Source organism: Lissotriton vulgaris, chromosome 6 (genome assembly GCF_964263255.1).
Source record: "Lissotriton vulgaris chromosome 6, aLisVul1.2, whole genome shotgun sequence".
Classification (NCBI taxonomy): Eukaryota; Metazoa; Chordata; class Amphibia; order Caudata; family Salamandridae; genus Lissotriton; species Lissotriton vulgaris.
This window is the reverse complement of record NC_141694.1, coordinates 898753685-898772704: the sequence shown is the minus strand read 5'-3', so window position 1 is coordinate 898772704 and position 19020 is coordinate 898753685. Positions and strand designations below refer to the sequence as shown.

Genomic DNA, 19020 nt, shown 5'->3' with positions numbered 1-19020 from the left:
GCAGTGTTGGTGTGTCACGTCATTCATCTCCGCCCCCTCACGCTTCCGAACTGCACAGTAGTGAAAGTGATAATACCTCACATTAATCTGTGGCACGGTAATCATTTTCGCCCTCCATTCCATTTGAAAAGCATTTCTGGAATCATGCTGGCGGCGTGAACTGCAAAGGACAGCCATTACATCTCGTTTGCACCCTGGCTGGCGGACTACAAAGAGTGTTGGGAAGTAGTCTGCTTATCATCCTGCTTGTTTGTACGAAGTGGGAATTCTCTGGCATTATCAGGTAGGTCATTCATTTGTATCAATGAATTTAAAAACGTTTTTAAAAAAAACAGCTGTTTTGTTTTTCTAAATTCGTGGTATTGAATTTGTATTTAATTTGATATAAACATTTTTACTTCAAGACACAGGTTGTAGGCATGCTATGGGTAATGGTTGGGAAGTAAATTAATTCTTGTTAGTCTGGTATTTAAAAGTAGATCTTTAATTTGGAAAAGACGTTTTTTAAAGTAATCATCACTTAAATCGAATTAAAAAATAATAATCTATTCTTACTTTTTTTTTTTAAACAACAAGCTCATGCTTAATTTATTTAAGCCATACGAGTTTACTGTCCTTGATTGTGCTTGTGCAGAGGGGCACAGCTTGCTGTGTTTGTTACTTGTTAGGTGATTAAGAAGATAAGACTTTAATCTCACTCTGCTTGATTTTGCACGCTGATGGGCTTAAACATTGTTATTTAAGAGAAAATACTGGCATGAATTAATAATGGGCAATTTAAAATATTTTCGTTGTTTAGGAACTCGTTGTAAAATAAGAAGTGGTTAAGCATTGTTCGTTGTTTAAATTTCGTGGTTTAAGAAGTCATGGTTTAGGAAGTTGTGGTTTACTCATACATCCGTCGGATACTGGAGAATGCAGAATGATGGGCAATGCACATTATCGTGAGAGGTCAACAGGTCCAACTGAGGAAACCCCCACATCCTGAAAATGTGAAGGGCTACCTCTGGATGGAGACCCCGCTCGTGATCGGCCGAGTACTGCCGACTGAGACTGTCTGCATGCACATTCAGTTCTCCAGCCAGATGATTCGCGATCATGCACATCTGATGGTCCTGAGCCCAAGGCCAGAGTCGCAGAGCCTCGCTGCAAAGAAGATACGACCCCACTCCTCCCTGCTTGTTGATGTACCACATTGCGGTAGTGTTGTTGGTTAGGACCTGAACAGACTGACCAAGAAAGGATGGAATCAAGGCCTTGAAAGCTAAATGTATCGCCCGCAATTCCAGGAGATTGATGTGAAACAACCTCTCCAGTGGAGACCAAAGGCCTTTGACCTCAAGATTCCCCCAGATGAGCTGCTCTCCCTAGAATGGAGGAATCCATCATCACTGTAGCCACCAAAGAAGAAGGTTGAAAAGGCTTCCCTTGAGACAGGTTGCCGCAGTGTCTCTGGAGATTTTAATCACCTCTTCGAGATTTCGGTTGTGTTGGAACCACTGCCTCCAAGGCACCACTGGAGGGCCCTCATATGCCAGCATACATGGTTGACCATTACTGTGAAGATAGCGAACAGACAGAGCAGGCGCAAAACCTTCAGGACTGGAATACTTACTGCATTCTGAAAAAGCGGGATCATAGTCTGGATGTCCTGAATCCTCTGTAGAGGCAGGAAGGCACAACTTACAATAGTGTCCAGTACTGCGCCTATGAACATGTTGTGGTGTGAGGGCACTAGTTGAGATTTTGGTACATTTATTGAAAACTCCAAGTTGAACATTAGTTGCTCTGTTACTGGCAAATGATGCAGCACCATCTCTGGCGACTTCGCTTTGAGCAGCCAGTCGCCAAGTTAAGGGAAAACAGGTGCCTTTGATTTCTGAGATGCGCTGCTACCACCGTTATCACCTTTGTGAAGACCCTAGGTGAGGAAGCAAGACCGAATGGTAGGATCGCAAACTGGTAGTGTTGAGACCCCACCGTAAAACAAAGATACTTCGATGAGACTTCAGGATGGAAATCTGAAAATACACATCTTGCAAATCGATCAACACCATCCAGTCTTCCTTCTGCAGCGCAAGAACCTGAGCCAGGGTCAACATCTTGAATTTCTCATGTTTGAGGTAAAGATTCAAGACCCTGATGTCTAGGGTCAGCCTCAAGCGATCATCCTTTTTGGGAATCAGGAAGTACCAGGAGTAGCATCCCTGACCTCTTTCCTGCTCCAGAACCACCTCAATTGCACCTTTTTGGAGTAATGACAGAACTTTCGGCTGGAGAAGCAGAAGGTGCTCTTCTGAGCACAAACACGAAAAGGAGGGAACTCCCAGAAGGGTAGGGCATACCCGTTGTCTACGATGTTCAACACCCAGAGATCTGTAGTAACAGACCTCAAATGTTGCAGAAAATGAGACAGCCGTCCTCCCACCGGACAAGCATACTCTAGGATGGCAGAGCTAGAGCTGCTTCCCTGCCGCACCAGTTGGAGGGACAGAAGAGGAGGAGACTTGCTGCTGTGCTGCAACCCACAGATTACCTCTACCCTTTCCCTTGTAAGATCTGTACAGGGGATTTGCCTTCTGTTGCTGCCTGGCATCAAAGTATAAGGTCTTGTCAAAACCGCAAAAATTGTGATATTCAAAGCCCCTGGACTGAGACTAGAGACCCAAAGATCTTGCAGTGGATCGGTCTTTAAAGCGCTGCAGCAAAAAAGTCCACTTTGGCCCCAAAAAGGCAAGACCCGTCGAAAAATCTAACAGGGGGCATGGACATCACCGGGAACCATGAACCCTGTAACTAGGTGTGCCTCCTGGCTGCCACAGATGATCCCATCGCCCTGGGACCCTAATCAGCAGTGTCCAGACCACATTGTATGTCCTGGCAGGCCGCAGCTTGGCAATAAGTTAGAACCTCTGAAAAATTATCATGAACTTCCTCCTGTAGTTTTGGGAGCACCTCCCTGGCCGAATCCATAAGTGCATAGATGTAGCTACCAAAAAGGCATGTATGATTTGTCAATTTGAGAGCCATACTGCCTGAAGAGAAAGTCTTTTTCACAGATTGCTCCATGCGTTTGGACTCCCTATCTGCAGGTGTAGATGGGAATGACCCTGCATACTGCTTCAAGCAGCATGAAGCCTGGATGACCAAACTTTGCGGTAATAAATGAGTGGCAGGAAAGCAGGAACTCCCGGAGCCACCTTGTACCTCCTCGCCAAAGACCTTGACACCAATGAATCAGTCACCGGCTTCTGCCACATATATAGGCTGGACTCAGTCAAAGCCTCGTTGAAAGGGAGTAAAGGCTCCGAGATAGAAGAAGGGGAATGGAGCATTACTGTCAAAATATTACATTTTAATTCTGCTGTGGGAAGAGGCAATTCCAACAGATCCGCTGCTTTCCTGATCATTATACTATGAAAAACAGTTGGTCCTAGACCTATTGTGTAAGAACACAAAGTCAAACAAACTTTTTAGTGAGTGCTGGCCAAATAATGAACAGCTGGTAATCAATACCGTATGGATCAGTAATTAATCTATGGTTGGCACCCTGAATGAAAAAAGGAGAAAACACACCCACATTTGGTTTTTCAAATTGTATTCACTTTTTAATTTTTAAAACAATGCGAAAAGTTGGTAAAGACATTACCACATATGTTTAAGGTTGCTCAAAGGAAAAGGGTGTAAGGTGAAGAAAGTGCTTGTGCTTGAAATAGAAAAGGGAAAGATTACAGGCTGTAGAGAGTCGAAGTAATATCCATTTGAAGTCGATACTGGCTATTTAATGCAACAAAAATCAATATAATGAGACCTGTCCATAATATAATTCATACATCAAACCAATTATCGATTTATAGGTGCATAAATGCAACATCCGGATGAGAGGGCAGGATATGGTGTGGTACAGGCCCTTATTAAGGGGTATGCGTAGTAGTTTCGACCAGACTTGTGGTTTGCTGATCACAACGTAATACGAAGTCACCTCCGGCGTTGGGAGACCTTTCGGAGATGCGTTCCCATTTAGGAGAAGTACCAAGCCACTAGCCTCCTGCAGGCCTTCGAATTCCTGATCAGGAACCACAATCTCCCCTTCTGCAGCCTCCTTATGCCGTTCTTGGTACTCCTAGTCCTCCATTAACCTCTGTGCCGCTCTTCTAGACCTGATCCTTAGAACAGGTGTTGGAGGCGCCATGCGTGGCAACTTCAGGATCGGCGCTGAAGGGAAGTCTACCCGGACAGTAGTCGGCGCCAGTAGAGTCGGCGTTGGTTTAGAACCAGACAGCGCCGGGGAAGATCCATCCAGCGTCACTTGCCCCTCCAGAGATTGTACCAGCGTCGAAAATCTCGGCATCAGGAGAGGCAAACTCCCTGGAGATATCGGCATAAAAGGCATAAGAGGTGCCGGAGTGAAATGAGCTGGCAAATCTTCCAAGGAGTATGCCAGCGGAGCTATGTGGCCAACATGCGCTCCAGTAGGGTTTGCCGTACATCGCATTAAAAAATTGCAACGGATCCGTACCTGGAGTCGGGAAGACAGGATACCCTGAATCCGGTACTGCAGGCTCTGGAGCCGCTCGAGGAGGCAGCACTTTCAGCGCCGGCACTGGAGACCCTGGAGCCAGAGGTGGAGTGGTCAGCTTTGGCAACAGTGGAGGAGTTGCTTCTCTTGGAGCCGGTGGAGTCACTGCTGTCTGAGCCGGAGACTGGGGTGGAGTTACCCTCAGGAGAAGGATGATGGAGACTTCATTCTTCCGATGATACCGGGGACTTCGACTTCACATCCTTCGATGAACGACACTGAGATCCATGGCACCACTAGTTGTGCTTCTTTGACGACCTCGAAGTATGAGGAGTCGGTGACTTGGAACAGGACCTCAACCTTCTTCGACCCCCTTTTTGTTTCTTGGCTTTTGCCACAAACAATTTGGTCTTCCACTCCTTCAGCGCTTTTGGATTCATGCACCTATATATATTACCTACTTGTGGTCGCCAGTAGGTAGTTCTAGTTAGGACCTAGTTTCCATAAGAAAAGCATTTTTTGACTTGCTTATAACTGTGGTGTAGTTTGACCAATCTTCATGAAATTTTCCCAAAAAAGCGTAAAAGTTGGTTTTGTGTGTCATGGAAAATTGGGGGGGGTTTGGGGTTGGGGGGTCCGTGAAGTGATGACCAAGAAACAGGTGCAAAATAAGGGTGTTTTCGTAATGTTAATTCCCATAGGAACGTGTTGTCGAACCTACAGCCCATTCTGCTGGACGGAAGTATACCAAATTTGGTAGAAAGGTAGATGTTACGCAGACTGTGCTTTTTGTTATCGGTGCAAAACCGTTCCGTAGATTTTCAGAAATTTAAAATGGAAATTATAGTGATATCGCTGGTTGCGAAACCTTCGCAAACAAAAGACGAGCTCATGCAGGGAAATGCACAGTTCTGATTGGCTGCCAACCCTTCAAGCAGGAAGTGTTGGCAGCCATCTTGGGACTCTGCTTCACGCGTCCAAAAAAAGTGAAAATAAAGAAAAGGGGGTAGGGTAGGAATACCCTGACCCCCATGCCATGGGACCCGCCACAGCAGAACATTTCCAGCGCTTGCTTTTAAACAACCCCCGGGGGAAATAAAAAATAGGAGGGGGCACACACAGGACCCATCCCCCCATCCCCCCCCCCAAGGTATATGGTAGCCCCGGTGACCGTCACCTCCCTTGGGCACTTTTTATTATGAATGCCGGCGGGCCCAGTGGGTCCACCCGCAACCCCGGGGACTGCCAACTCCATGGGGCTAAATGGGACAAATGCAGTCCCCGGGGACCACAACCTCCCTGAGGCTTCATTAACAAAGAAAGCGAGTGCTGCGCAGCCCCCCTCGAGGAGCCCTACATTGCCCTTGGAACCGCCACCCCCCAGGGCAGGTTCAAGCAGTGTCCCGGGGTGCCCACCCAGATTGCAGTTTGCTATGGCTTGGTGGGAGCACCACTCCTGCCAAGACATAGCAAACGCCACTTTCAGCAAGCGAGAGCAGAAAATGCTCTTGCTTGCTGAAAACAGAGCATGTCTGTTTCCCTGCTTCCTGTCAAGCGAGCAGGGAAACAGACGCATTGCTTGAGATCCAGGGAGCTGAATGTTCAGTTGCTGAGCCTGAGCCGGCAGGGACCAAGGGGGGCCGTCAGGTTCCCCCACTCAGTCCCCAACGGAGAGGCCAGTCCTGAAGGGGTGGGGTCCTTGGGACCAACATCAGCCTGGGGAGGAGGCCAGGCAGCCAGTTGCACCTCTTGACACACTGCAGGTAGGGGGGATGATGTCCCTTTTCCTCCTGAGGGCCTCTGGACTAAAGTGGACTTCTTTCCCCAAGCAGCAGTGCACCAGGAGCCGCATTTGCAGAGTGATTGAGAAAGGGGCGTGGACTCTGACAACCCCTCAGCAATCCAGCTCTGTAACAGGAGGGCTAGTTGGCCCTCAAGAGCCAAGGGAAATTCATACCCCAACTAGTAGTGTGCCAGGAAGCGCGATTGTAGAGTGGTGGAGAAAGGGGGCGGGTCATATGTCTCGTGCAGGCCCACTGTAGCTTTCACTGTGTTAGCATGAGCATGTTGCAGGCTGCTCTCCGCTTTGCACACCTTACTATACAAACTTATGTTGCTTTGTGCCAAATTGTACTTTCACAAAGAACCTGCTGTTTTAGTGTTCTGTTCTTTCCTGGCATTTAGACTGAACACCGTAGACAAGGTCAAACAACAATGCCCCTTGTTATGTTTTTTCTGGTCAGGCCCTAGCATCTAGACAAAACACGCAGATGCAGCTGTTATTGGAAACACATACTCTGCCATATAGATATGCACAGATAGTTAACAACACACATGGAGAAGGATCTTTCCAGGGAAGATATTGTGAAGGCACCGGAGATGTAGAACTTTCATCTGTGTATGCTAAGGTTTGGGGGTCCGCTGACAACAATCAGAGATCTTATGATATATAATCACTTTGATTCTGTAGAAAGGGAGGGGGGCTAGGCTACCCTGTCATATATAATGACTGCTCCGTTTATGATTTATGGATTACTTACTTTGCTAACCGTATTTGTGTTAGGCATTTTCTTACTTATAGTGGCACGTATACTGCATACAAGAGCATGATAGTTAAAATAAACACTTTAAACTTTTCTCTTGTCTGTCAGATCATTTTGTGAACTAGTACAAGTGCAAGAGCGAAAGGGTGTGTCCACTAACCGCAAATCCTGAGAAGGTTGGAAGTGTTGTGTTCTGGGGTGTCTAATCACTTGTTCCTCTGTGAATGAGTAGGAGGGCAAGTGAGACATTTTTGCTAGTCGGTCTCAGGTACAGGGGTACTAAGGTGGTAGGATGACTCAGTCTCTGCCTGCTAAAGTTCTGTGATCCCAAGCAAAGTTCTGTTCCCCCACAGAATCCCTGCAACATGGAGCCGTCAATGTTTGGCCTGGTTCTTATTCTCTGGACCCTTTGATAGCGCTTGTGCTGGTCCACAATACCCTCGCATGCTTGCCAGAGACGTCCATGGAAGGAGGGGTTTGCCTCTCCGTTTGTAGGTTTTTTAAGCTTGAATTTTAAAAGGTTTTTGACCCGTTTTAGTGTTGCCGTTTGAATCCCTTTTTTCTGATTTATGGCACAACTGATTGCGATTCAGGCTCATTGCCGTGCGGCAGTTACCCAACATCTGTTGCAGCAAGGAGTCCTCAATGTGGGGTCTAGCATGGTTGTTGTGGTCGAGGCAGACCCTGGGCACGGTTTCGAAGTTTTCTACTCCTGGGCTACGTTTCCCGCACTAAATGCGAATTATAATGCTTTTCATAATGACGCTGCTGTTCCGACGGCTTATCGCCCTTATGTGGTTGTTAAAGTTTCTCTTACGGCCTAAGAGCATCAGATAAGTTAAATGGCGCCCTACCCCTTCCTATTGAAATTGCTCGAATTGGCCCCTTAAGTATAGATCAATGCTTGTTTTCAACACCTAAGGTAGTCGTTTCTGTATTGATAGTAAAGATATAGCTGTGCTGCTTACTAACTGGTCAATTTCTGTGTTTTCTTTAGTTCAAAACATTAATGTCACTGACAAATTCACCTATTAAGTTACTTTCACCTTTGTTTTTGCATTAAGTTTCTTGTTTTTTTGTTTAACGTAAAGTATTGCTTAATTATCATACTTTTCTGCAACCCCACCCCTACAACAAACCCCACGTAGCACGGAACCTTTGGCAATCTATCCTAGCCCTGGGACCCCATCCCTGAGGGCCTTTTTTTTAGTTACGGGGAGGTGTGCCGCACTGCCCCAACACTGAGCAGTTATATGCCCTGGGGACTCCATCCCCCAGGGCCACTTCAATAAAGAGGAGGGGGGCTGAGTTGCCCTCTGTCCGAGCCGTGTTAAGACCCTGGGGGATCGGATCATCCACGGCTACTCTTTTAAATAAAGGTAAGGGGGCACATGCCCTCCCTGCCTTGGCAGATTTCAGCCAAGAGGACCCCCTCTCAGGGACCCAGTGCAAATGTTATTTATGGGGGGAGAGAGGGGGTACAGGCACACGGCCTCCCATCACAGCCGATTTCAGTGCTGGAAAACCAATACCTTGGGACTTGGCACCACTTTCAAGGGAGAGTAAGGCACAGAGCGCCCCCTTCCCCAGGACTTGGCACATCAAAAGATGGGAGCCCCAAGCCCTAGTAGTCCCAGTCTGCTTTCTGCATGTTGCTGGAGCCGGCATTGCTCTGGTCTGTAGGGAGCAGATATTTATGCTGGTCCCTCTGGGCTGAGGCAATCTTTTGATCAGTTTGCCTTCCTGCATCAGCGCTGGCAGGGAAACAGATCCCAAACCTGTTCCCAGCTGGCTGGAGCATTTTTAAAGCTCTCGATGGCTGGAGCAGATTTTGTGTTTGTTCACATCTGGCCCAAGCACACACAAGTCTCCCAACCCCTGCTGGTGGGCTCCCGGAGACACATTAAGTGAGCTGGAGTAAGGGGTCCCTACGGCCTTTTACAGGCTTTGGGCAGGGGAACAGCGGTTCCGCTTTTTTTTTTTTTTGGGTACCAGCCCAGTTTGCCCTGCGTCGACTTGCACACAGCCTGGATTTGTGTGCACCTCAATTTCCACCTCGGAGGATGCCTTCTTTTGTGCACTGGACATGAGGGGTAAGTTAATGAGGAGTCCCAGTCTTGTAGTAGTTGGATAACGAACGTTCAAAGATGGGGCAGCCCACAAAGCAACTTCTTTCCTAGCCCGACAGCACTATGCAAACACTGTGTACCTGGTACCATCTGAAGTCAGATCGCGTTGTGCTTCTATCTTTCCTAATTGTAAGGCATTTTAGAAAGGGCACCTGCAGCAGCCTGAGGCCTTATTCACTCACTGGGCTCTCTCATGACGTGGCCTCTCTCTCTCAACATGGGAGGAGAGTTAGTCAGGCTGGTCTGGAGCTGCTGCTCCTGTCCCCACTCAAGGTACCCAGCCAGCAACTTGCAGCAAAAATAGCCTTCAATTACCTGGGTTCCAGGGCAGACCCCAATGCCTTCCCCCTGTGCTGCGTATGCCGAGATGCATTGTGTAACAAACCCCATCTTGACACCTGCCCCATGGACCTCGAAATGAGGTCACAGCAGAGTCTCTACTATTTCTCTTTGCTCCTGAGACATGTGTTGCTTCCTTCTCTTGCCATGGGAAGATGATGCAGGACAGCTGAAGTTCTGGGCCAGAGCTCCACCAAGGTGCATCCATCATCTTGACTCTCTGGCCATGCCCCCATGGACCCTATTACACCAGAGGGGGAGATTTTTGTTGGAATGCATTTCTCAGTACAGCAGGGGGGCCACTATAGGAACGATTGATTCTTGGTTTACAGACAATGGTGTTGGGATTACTGTGTTCTTGCACTGAAAGATGTTCATGAAGCTCTAAAAGCTATTTCGTTCAATGCATGAAAAGTCTTGTCTTTACCAACATCTAAACAGTATTTGACATCATGCAGGAACGAACATAGACTCCTCCAACGTAGTCTTAAGTGGAACCTTTACTGCTTTTTAGAAACCTTAGGATTCATTACTTTTAAGTAGCCATTCTCAGTAGACTAGCAACATGTACTCAGGAGTGGAAACACCACTACAGAGATATGTGGTTTCCTTCCCCTTTTAAATGGCCTAAAGGGAGCTGCCTCACGTAACACCGTTCACTTCTTACGACAAAGCAAAAAGAGCCAATTGGGCTATTGTATGGGCAGGCGTGCTGAGAGATCTTCATACTTATTTAGAGGACCTTTTTAGCTGTACGCCTTCCTTCCTCTTTCTGCAGATTCTCAAATTGACACAACCAAGAATGCTGCATGATTCTAGTCACTCCTGTTGGCCCAGACTGTTCTGCATTTCAGATCTTCTGAGATAATCAAGGTCTTTCTTGTTCCATGTACGCCAGTGGGTGCCAATGGGTGCCAATGGTCCTTGTCAATGAGGGCTACTCTACCACACACAGCTTAGCAAAATAGGCACAAGCACACAATTGCAGGTTAGGACTCCAGCACTTCCCAAGCAGACATGGGGAGCTGCAGGGATTATACTACAGTTGCATGAGCCTTGCATTTTTTAAAAATGCTGGAATCTGTTCAACTCACAATTCTACATGAAGATAAACACAATTCAGGAAGAAACGTTTCTTGTTTTAATCACAAAGCCAATAGTTTAATATTATTTACCAAGAATAGATGAATAACCATACTTTTTTTTGGCTAAAAGAAATTTCAATGGTTTTAATCGATTTTACTGACAAAATGCAGTTAACCACTGTCTGCCTTGAAAGACTAGAGCACCAACCTCAATCACACTTGCTAAAGTAAGTCCACTTACATTTGATTTCTGTCCAAATTTGGATAGAGGACGTTGTCGCAATATTGGTATTTCTGGCATGTTTTCTTTCTTCAAAAACCTAAAGAGAGCGATGGCCATTACCAAGTCAATTGAGACGGAAGACGTGCATGCAGAATTTCGATGTGATGTTAACATACTCTACTTACTCGTTTTGTTTAACAGAAACGCCATCTTCGAATATGCTGAATGGAGGTTTGACTGCGGTGACAAAGTTTTGGATGCTCTGTACACCTTTCCCTTTTGAGTCAACTAAAATAGAATTTTTAGAAGATATGAAAACATGCATAAGGTTGATTTTATATGTAGTACACAGTGCAGTTTGAACCTTCTGTTAAGCAAGCTTTTTCTATTGCCATCTAAAAATTTAAGTACTTTAATAAGACGCTCCTTTAATTGACGTGAACAGGTTTCATTTAAATAACCAAATCCTTCTAAAGGGCCATCTGATTTAAGTTGTCATAATAGGTCTCAAAATCCAAACAGACAAAAGAACTTTCTGGAATATCTGTTGATTGTTAAGGATGCAGGACTGAGTAAAGACCAGTTTTTGCCTCTACATTTGAGGGCCACTATAAAAACTTAAGCAAACATAAGAAAATTCACGTAATGAACAGGTTACTTACCTTTGGTAACTATATATCTGTTAGAAACATAGGTTGGTTCTAGAATCCTTACCTTAGAATTACCCCCATGCGTCAGACTATTCCGATAAGTTTTTCGTCAGCAGTACCCCTGCGGGTTGGAAGGTGGCGCCTGTCAACTCCGCGTCCATCGTTGGCGTGGTGGTCGCCAGGAAGACGTCGTGGTAGCTACATAGACGCGCCCTTGTGCGCTGACATCAGTTCTGTACACAACTTTCCACGCCAGAAGCGCATAGCCATGCAAGACACTGACCACTTGTGCACAAAACTAGGGCCCTGTAAGGAGGTCCTTAACCCTAGAAGTCAGTTTCCAGAACGGGGAGGATGGGTGGGGCGGTAAGGAATCTAAAACTAACCTATGTTTCTTACAGATATATCATTACCGAAGGTAAGTAACTTGTTCATCTGAAAGAAAAAGTTAGCTATAGATTCCTTACCTTAGAATAGATACCCTAGTAATACCAACCCTTTAGGTGGGTCTGCGAACCAAGTTCACACCAGAAAGTCCTGGAGAACAGAACGGCCAAAGAAGCAGTCTCTCCAGACTTGGCTGTCCAGGCAGTAGTGTCTTGTAAACGTGTGCAGCGATGCCAGTAGCTGCCTGACAAATGTCATTGAGGGGGGGACTACTCGTCCCAAAGCAGTAGTAGCTGCTGTCGCCCTGGTGGAATGGGTGCGCAGCCCCACTGGAGGCTCCTTCTTAGCCAAAGAGTAGCAGGCTTTGATGCACAAAACGACCCACCTGGAGATGGTCAGTTTGTGCACGGCCCTACCTTTCCTAGTGCCCACGTAACCCACAAAGAGTTGGTTGTCCACCCGGAATTGTTTTATGCGATCCAAGTAGAAAGAAATAGACACAATGATGGGCGGAATGCAGAACAAATCAAAACATTCACCCCCAGTCAAGAGATCTGGTGCCAAATAGAAATAAAGCGCACGTTTTTGATCCAGACGGTGGAGACTCTCTTCCTCTTTTAAAGGATGCGGAGGTGGAAAGAAGTGATGGTTTGGCCAACGTGGAAAGAAGTAACCACCATTGGAAGAAAGGAAGGTCTAGTTCTAAGGACGACCTTATCCAGATGGACAGCCAGAAAGGGAGGCTTAGAAGACAGAGCTTGTAGCTCACTCACCCTGGGTGCAGAGGTGATGGCCACCAGAAAAGCAGTTTTCAAAGTGAGAAGTCACAGAGGACAGTTATGTAGTGGCTTAAAGGGAGCGCACATCAGTTATGTCAGAACCAAGCAAGTCCCACTGGTGTATTACAAAGAGGAAAAAGAGGAGTAATGCCCTTAAGAAATCTATTTACAACAGGGGACTTGAAAAAAAAAGTTTGATCAGGGAGCGTGAGGAAGGTTGAAATGGGCAAGAGGTAGCCCTTAAGAGTATCCAGAGCAGAGCCCTGCTGGGCCAAAGATAAGAGGAACAAGGGAACCTCAGAAAGAGGGGCAGAAAGGGAATCCACAGCTTTTGCAGTACACAATGCCAAAAATGTATTCCATCTGCAGGTGTATACCGTCTTAGTGGGGGGATGCCTGGCTGCCAAGATTACATCACAGACTTCGGGAGGCAGGTCAAATGACGTCAACTGCTGGCACTCAATCTCCACGCAAGGAGGTGGAGGCTGGACAAGTTCAGGTGGAGGACCTTCCCCTGCTGCTGTGACAGAAGATCCTCCCGAAGAGGCAGTCGGATCGGAGGATTGATTGCCATGTTGAGCAGCTCGGGATATCAGACTCTTCATGCCCAATCCGGAGCCCCAAGAATAACTTGGGCCGGTCGTGCTTGATCTTCTTCAGCACTCTGGGCAGAAGTGGTATAGACGGAAAGGCGTATAGAAGACAGCAACTCCACTCGCGACAAAAAGCGTTGCCTAGCGAGTGCTGCCTCCTTGGAAATTCCAACGCGCAGAATTGCTGACATTTCGCATTCTCTACGGTAGAGAACAAATCTAACCAAGGCTCTCCCCACTGCTGAAAGAGACCTTGCCCCACCTCAGAGTGAAGATGCCATTTGTGATCCATCATGCACCTGCGGCTGAATTCATCCGCCCTGGCGTTCAGTGAACCTGCCAGATGTTGAACCACCAGGGTTATGCCCTGATGTCCGAGCCATGTCCAGAGGCGGAGGGCCTCTTGACATAGGGTCCACGACCTCACCCGGCCTTGTTTTGTTGCAGTACCACATGGCAGTGATGTTGTCCGTGAACACCTGCACTACTCTTCTCCGGACAGAGGGAAAGAAGGCTTTGAGTGCAAGACCGTTTGCCCGGAGGTTCAGAAGGTTGATGTGGATCCCTGACTCCGCCGGAGACCAGAGGCCTCTGATCTCCGCCTCTCCCATGTGGCCACCCCATCCCAGAAGGGATGCGTCTGTCCCCACTGTGTGTTCTGGTTGGGGAAAGGAAAGGGATCTGCCGTTGACCCAATCCTAGTTTGTGAGCCACGACTGCAATTGTTGTGCAGTGCCTTCCAGAATCTGGACACAATCGGACCGATTCCCCTGATGCTGCGTTCACTGGAACTTCAGGTCCCCCTGCAGAGTCTGCATATGCCATCTGGCGTGATCGATCAGCAGGATGCAGGAGGCCATGAGGGCCAGCAACCTCAGGGTCATCCTGACCGAAACCTGGGATAGGGGCTAAAAGATCGGAATAATAGTCCGAATATCCCGAACTCACTGTTCGGGAGGATAAACCCTAAACTGAGTCATGTCCAGAACCGCTCAGATGAAGAGGAGCTTCTGAGAGGGGGTCAGGTGTGACTTCGGCACGCTGGAGAACCCCAGCGAATGTAGGAGGTCGGCCGTAGTCTGGAGTTGGGAGACGACAGCCTGGGGCAAGCCCCCCTTCAACAGCCAATCGTCGAGATAGGGGAAGACGGGAACCCCTGATCTGCGCAGATGAGCTGCCATCACTTTCGTGAACACTCGAGGGGCGCTGGTAAGGCCAAAGGGGAGCATGGTAAACAAAGTGCTTGTGGCAAAAAGTCAACCGCAGGTAACACTAGTGGGCCGGCAGGACAGGGATGGGAAAGTTAGCATCCTGCAAGTCCAACGCTACCATCCAGCCTCAAAGTCCGAGGGCAGGCAAGACCTGAGCGAGCGTCAACATCTTGAACTTCTCCTTCCGGAGGAAGCGGTTGACGTTCCTGAGATCCAAGCAAGGACGCAGGCCTTTGTCCTTCTTGGGTACCAGAAAGTAGTGGGAATAGCAGCCATGACCTACTTCTGGGGCAGGAACGCGCTCAATGGCACCCTTGGCCAAGTGTGCCGCAAATTCCTGTTGGAGAAGGGCCAGGTGGTCCTCTGACATGCAATGTTACTGAGGTGGCATGGAGGGAGAGGTAGTCTTGAAGGGGAGGGAGTAGCCCCTTCGGACTATTTGCAAAACCCACCTGTCGACGTGATGGTGCACCAGTGGGGTGCTGAGACTTGGGCTTACTTTTTGTCCCCAGAAAAGACTGTAATATACACAAACAAGGATTGACTTGTTCAAATTTACACCTAAAATAAAACTCCATACATTTTTCAAACAAAACCGCTAATAAATAAACCAAAGAAAACAGGGAAAAAAACAGGCAACTGATATTCTGACAGAGGAAACCCTAGAAATTTTAGAAAATGTACAGACTGATGACATGAGATCACTTGGGTCTCTCTTGAACGTGGTACAACAGACGGAACAAGCAGAAATCGAACACAGCAGTGGCTACAGTCCTTTCAAACCTGTCTCACAATTCCTACCTCAATTGCCTGGCAAAGCCATAGACATATTTGCGGAGGTTGTCAACTAAAACCTAATGCGCTTAAGAGAAAAGGACACAATGCGGAAAACAAAGATACATATTACTAAAGAACAGAGACAAGCGTTGGACAACTTAAGAAAGGACAAATTGATCGTATACAAACCATCGGATAAGGGTGGGAACAATGTACTACAAACATGTGAGCAATATTGCATGGAAGCATTGCAGCAATTATCGAACGTGAACTGCTTTCAGAAAGTGGATAAAAAAAAGAATATAATCAGAGCATCTCAGAACATCACCAATTGATATGTGAATGGTATGAGAGAAACATGTTGGAGACCGATGAATATCTGTTCCTACGGTGTTTGAACCCCATTGCACCCACTTTTTTATCACCTACCGAAGTTTTACAAGGATGATAAACAACCTCGGGACGTCCCATAGTGTCCTCACAAGGAAGCCTGACTGAACACTTATCTATTTATATAGATTATTTCTTATCCAAACTTTTTTTTTTTAATTCTTTTTATTGATTTTAAGGAACAAACACATGGTACACTTGTAATCATACACATCTCATTTGCTAACATCAAATAGTATATATGTCTGCATAGAGATTTACAATCTGTCACCAAAATGATTAGCATTGTCCTTGCCGTGTGGGGGTCTGTCCGCTTACAAAAATGAGGTGAGTGTGTCGGCACAACACAAGCATTAAAAGGAATAATTATAAGGTGAATATATAATATCAAGGTGAACATTGGGATGGCTTAGACAAGGCCAACATGAACCACAGGCATACAAATTCGCAACCCATCGTACCCTAAGGGTCAGCTTCCCATTGCCACCACACAAAGTGAAATATCACAACATGAAGAATGAAAGCAAGCAATCACAATTTCTCATGTAGTTAGCACAACGCCATCACCTCCCTGGGAACCTGTCTGAGTACGGGAAAGCAAGTAGCAGTGCAATGGGGCCCATATATCTCTAGGTCTGGAGGTCACGGGTAGCAACTCTTCATAAGTCGCAAGCTGCTCTTGACAATAGATCAAGTCATCAATCCATACATTGAATTTGGGTGCCCTTCCTCTGCCCCACCTAGATGCTACTCTCCTCTTTGCCAGCAACAGTGCCAAAGCTACAAATTTGCGGTGTGCTGCCTGTATCGGCTCGGTGTATCCTAGCAAACCAAGTGTCGGTGACGGCTCTATATGGGTATCTATCATTGTAGAGAGTGCAGTAAAAACCTGCGAGCAGTACAACTGTACCGTATCACATCCCCATGCAAGGTGTAAGAAATCTGCCCCGGGTGCCCAACAGCGATCACGTGTCTGTATCCCTTAATTTGTATCTGTGCATACGAGCAGGCGTGTAGTACAACCTGTGAAGGAACTTGTAATGAATGAATCTAAGTCTGCTACTCGCCGATACCCGCACCATTTGCTGTGAACAGAATTCCCACTGCCTATCCATCAGTTCTATGCCCAGATCTTCATTCCATTTATTCCTAGCTGGTGCAACTATCTCATCTCCCTGTTCGTGGACTGTCCTATATATTACTGACACAAGACGTCTGTGTTTCGCTCCCTGAAGCGGAGCGAGAATCTGGGGCTCCACAGGTAAATCCGGGGTTATGGAGCAAAATCCTTGCCGGAGGCGAATATACAAAAAGGTGTCAAGTGGCGACTGCGGCATGCCCTGAGACATGTGTTCCAGTGTGCGAAACCACCCCTCATAGTATAAGTCCCCCATGTCCTAATCCTCGTGCGTTCTAAACATTTGTGAAAAAGAACCTCCTGTAAGAGGGGTAATTTTGGATGGTAGACCAGAGGCAGGAATGGCGAATAGAGCATGGGTGCATCCAATCTTTTACTTATGCGTGCCCAAGCAGCAATTGTGCAAATCACCGTTGTTGGCGTCTCAGACCTATTGGGGAGCGGGACGTACAGTGCACCGTCTATGGAAACCAGTAGGGCAAGCCAGTGTTCTGCAGCCACTTGCGGCATATATTGTGGTTGGTGTACCCAAAAATAGGCATAATGCGCTTGCGCGCTGTAATAGTATAATTCAAAGTTGGGGATGCCAAACCCTCCTTGGGAGTACGGCCTAGTGAGAACATTCCACTGGAGTCTGGGGTTCTTCCCACCCCATACCAGGCGTATTAGTTCGGATCACAGCTGTTTTGAAAAAATAAGCCCCTGGATGATGTGGGATATTTAGAAATAGGTACAATAGTTGAGGTAATATTACCATTTTAATGAGACGCACGCCCCGCCATGGATAGGGGAAGCGTGATCCAGCGCAATACTTTATCTGTGATGCGGACCAACGTAGTCCCGTAATTAAGACGCATGAGTTTGTCCCGATTTCGTGTGATATGAATACCAAGGTATTTTAGCTCATCCTCGCACCATGCCAGTGGATAATCTAGTGGGAATCGACCCGTCGCTTCAGTAAGAGGGAAAACGCAAGACTTACTGCAGTTTATTTGAACCCCGAGAGTCTTCCAAAGATTATGAATTCCCGAAGGACTGGGTTCAGATTCTGCTGGGGGTCCCGGATATAGAGCGTAATATCATCAGCGTACAGGGACACCAATATTTGTCTCAGATTACACCGCAGTGCTCTGTCTTTGTGGTGTCGCAGTTTTGCCACGAGAGGGTCAACTGCTATCGCGAAAAGTAAAGGCGACAGGGGGCAACCCTGCCTCATGCCTCTTGTAACTGAGAAAGTCTGGGTGATCTTACCATTAATGGCCACCCTCGCCACCGGTGAGCAATATAACAGTTTAATCCAGGAAAGAAAAATGGGAGGAAATCCCATGCGTGTCATCACTCCAAACACAAAGTCCCATTCAATCGAATCGAAGGCCTTCGTGGCGTCTAAAAAAATCGCTGCCAAAGGTAGTTCCGATGAGACATTATTCAGGGCCGTGAAGAAGGTTCTCAGGTTGTGGGACGTTGCTCTTCCGGGCACAAAGCCCTACTGGTCAGGCAGAATTAAAGTTTCCATAAGGAGATTGAGTCGCGTGGCTATGAGTTTAGCAAGGATTTTAACATCACAGTTAAGGAGTGAGAGGGGTCTGTAAGAATCACAGTGCTGTGCCGGCTTTCCCGGTTTGAGGAGGGAGGTAATAAGGGCCTCTCTCATGGAGGGAGGGAGATGTCCCACGTCCAACGCGTCCTCATATACTTCCTGCAAGGTGGGGGCCATCAAGTCTATGTACGTTTTATAAAATTCTACCGGTATGCCGTCCGTCCCGGTGGCCTTACCGGACTGCATATGCATGATTGCCTCCCACACTTCATCTTACTCAAACGGAGTACTCAAATATCGTTGCTGTACATCGCTTAACCGCCCCAAGGAAATATCCTCCAGGTAGGTATTTAGGTCTAGCACGCCAGACCATGTGGTTGTGTACAATTTAGTATAGTGTGCTGTAAAAGCATTTAATATGTTGGCTGTGTCTCTGTACACCAGCCCGTATATCCCTGCCAATTCCAATACCACATTGGAGCCCCGTGTGCGTCTAATTGTTTCAGCTAATGCCTTTCCCGGTCTCTCACCCTCTGCGTAGCGGCGAGCTATTTCCCACGAAAGTGTGACTCTCTACGGGCCGTGTCTGTGTACTCCGAGAGCTTTTCCCTAATTTTGGACTGAATGGTCTTGTCTGGCGTAAGAACCAGCGACATCTCCAAGGACTAGAGCTCAGTTTCAAGTGTCTGCAAGGACTCCAGCACCTTTCGAAATGCA

General features: G+C 47.2%; 1 protein-coding gene across 1 annotated transcript in view; it reads right to left on the bottom strand.

Moving 5' to 3' along the window:
* The window catches only part of BUB1 (BUB1 mitotic checkpoint serine/threonine kinase), a 1006269-nt gene that overhangs the window by 362341 nt on the left and 624908 nt on the right, over window positions 1-19020 (bottom strand). The window contains exons 21-22 of the mRNA XM_086926890.1: window positions 11024-11126; window positions 10857-10935 (exon numbers count right to left, since the gene is read on the bottom strand). Of these exons, the coding sequence (XP_086783016.1) occupies window positions 10857-10935; window positions 11024-11126 (182 nt within the window). The remainder of the gene's footprint in view (window positions 1-10856; window positions 10936-11023; window positions 11127-19020) is intronic.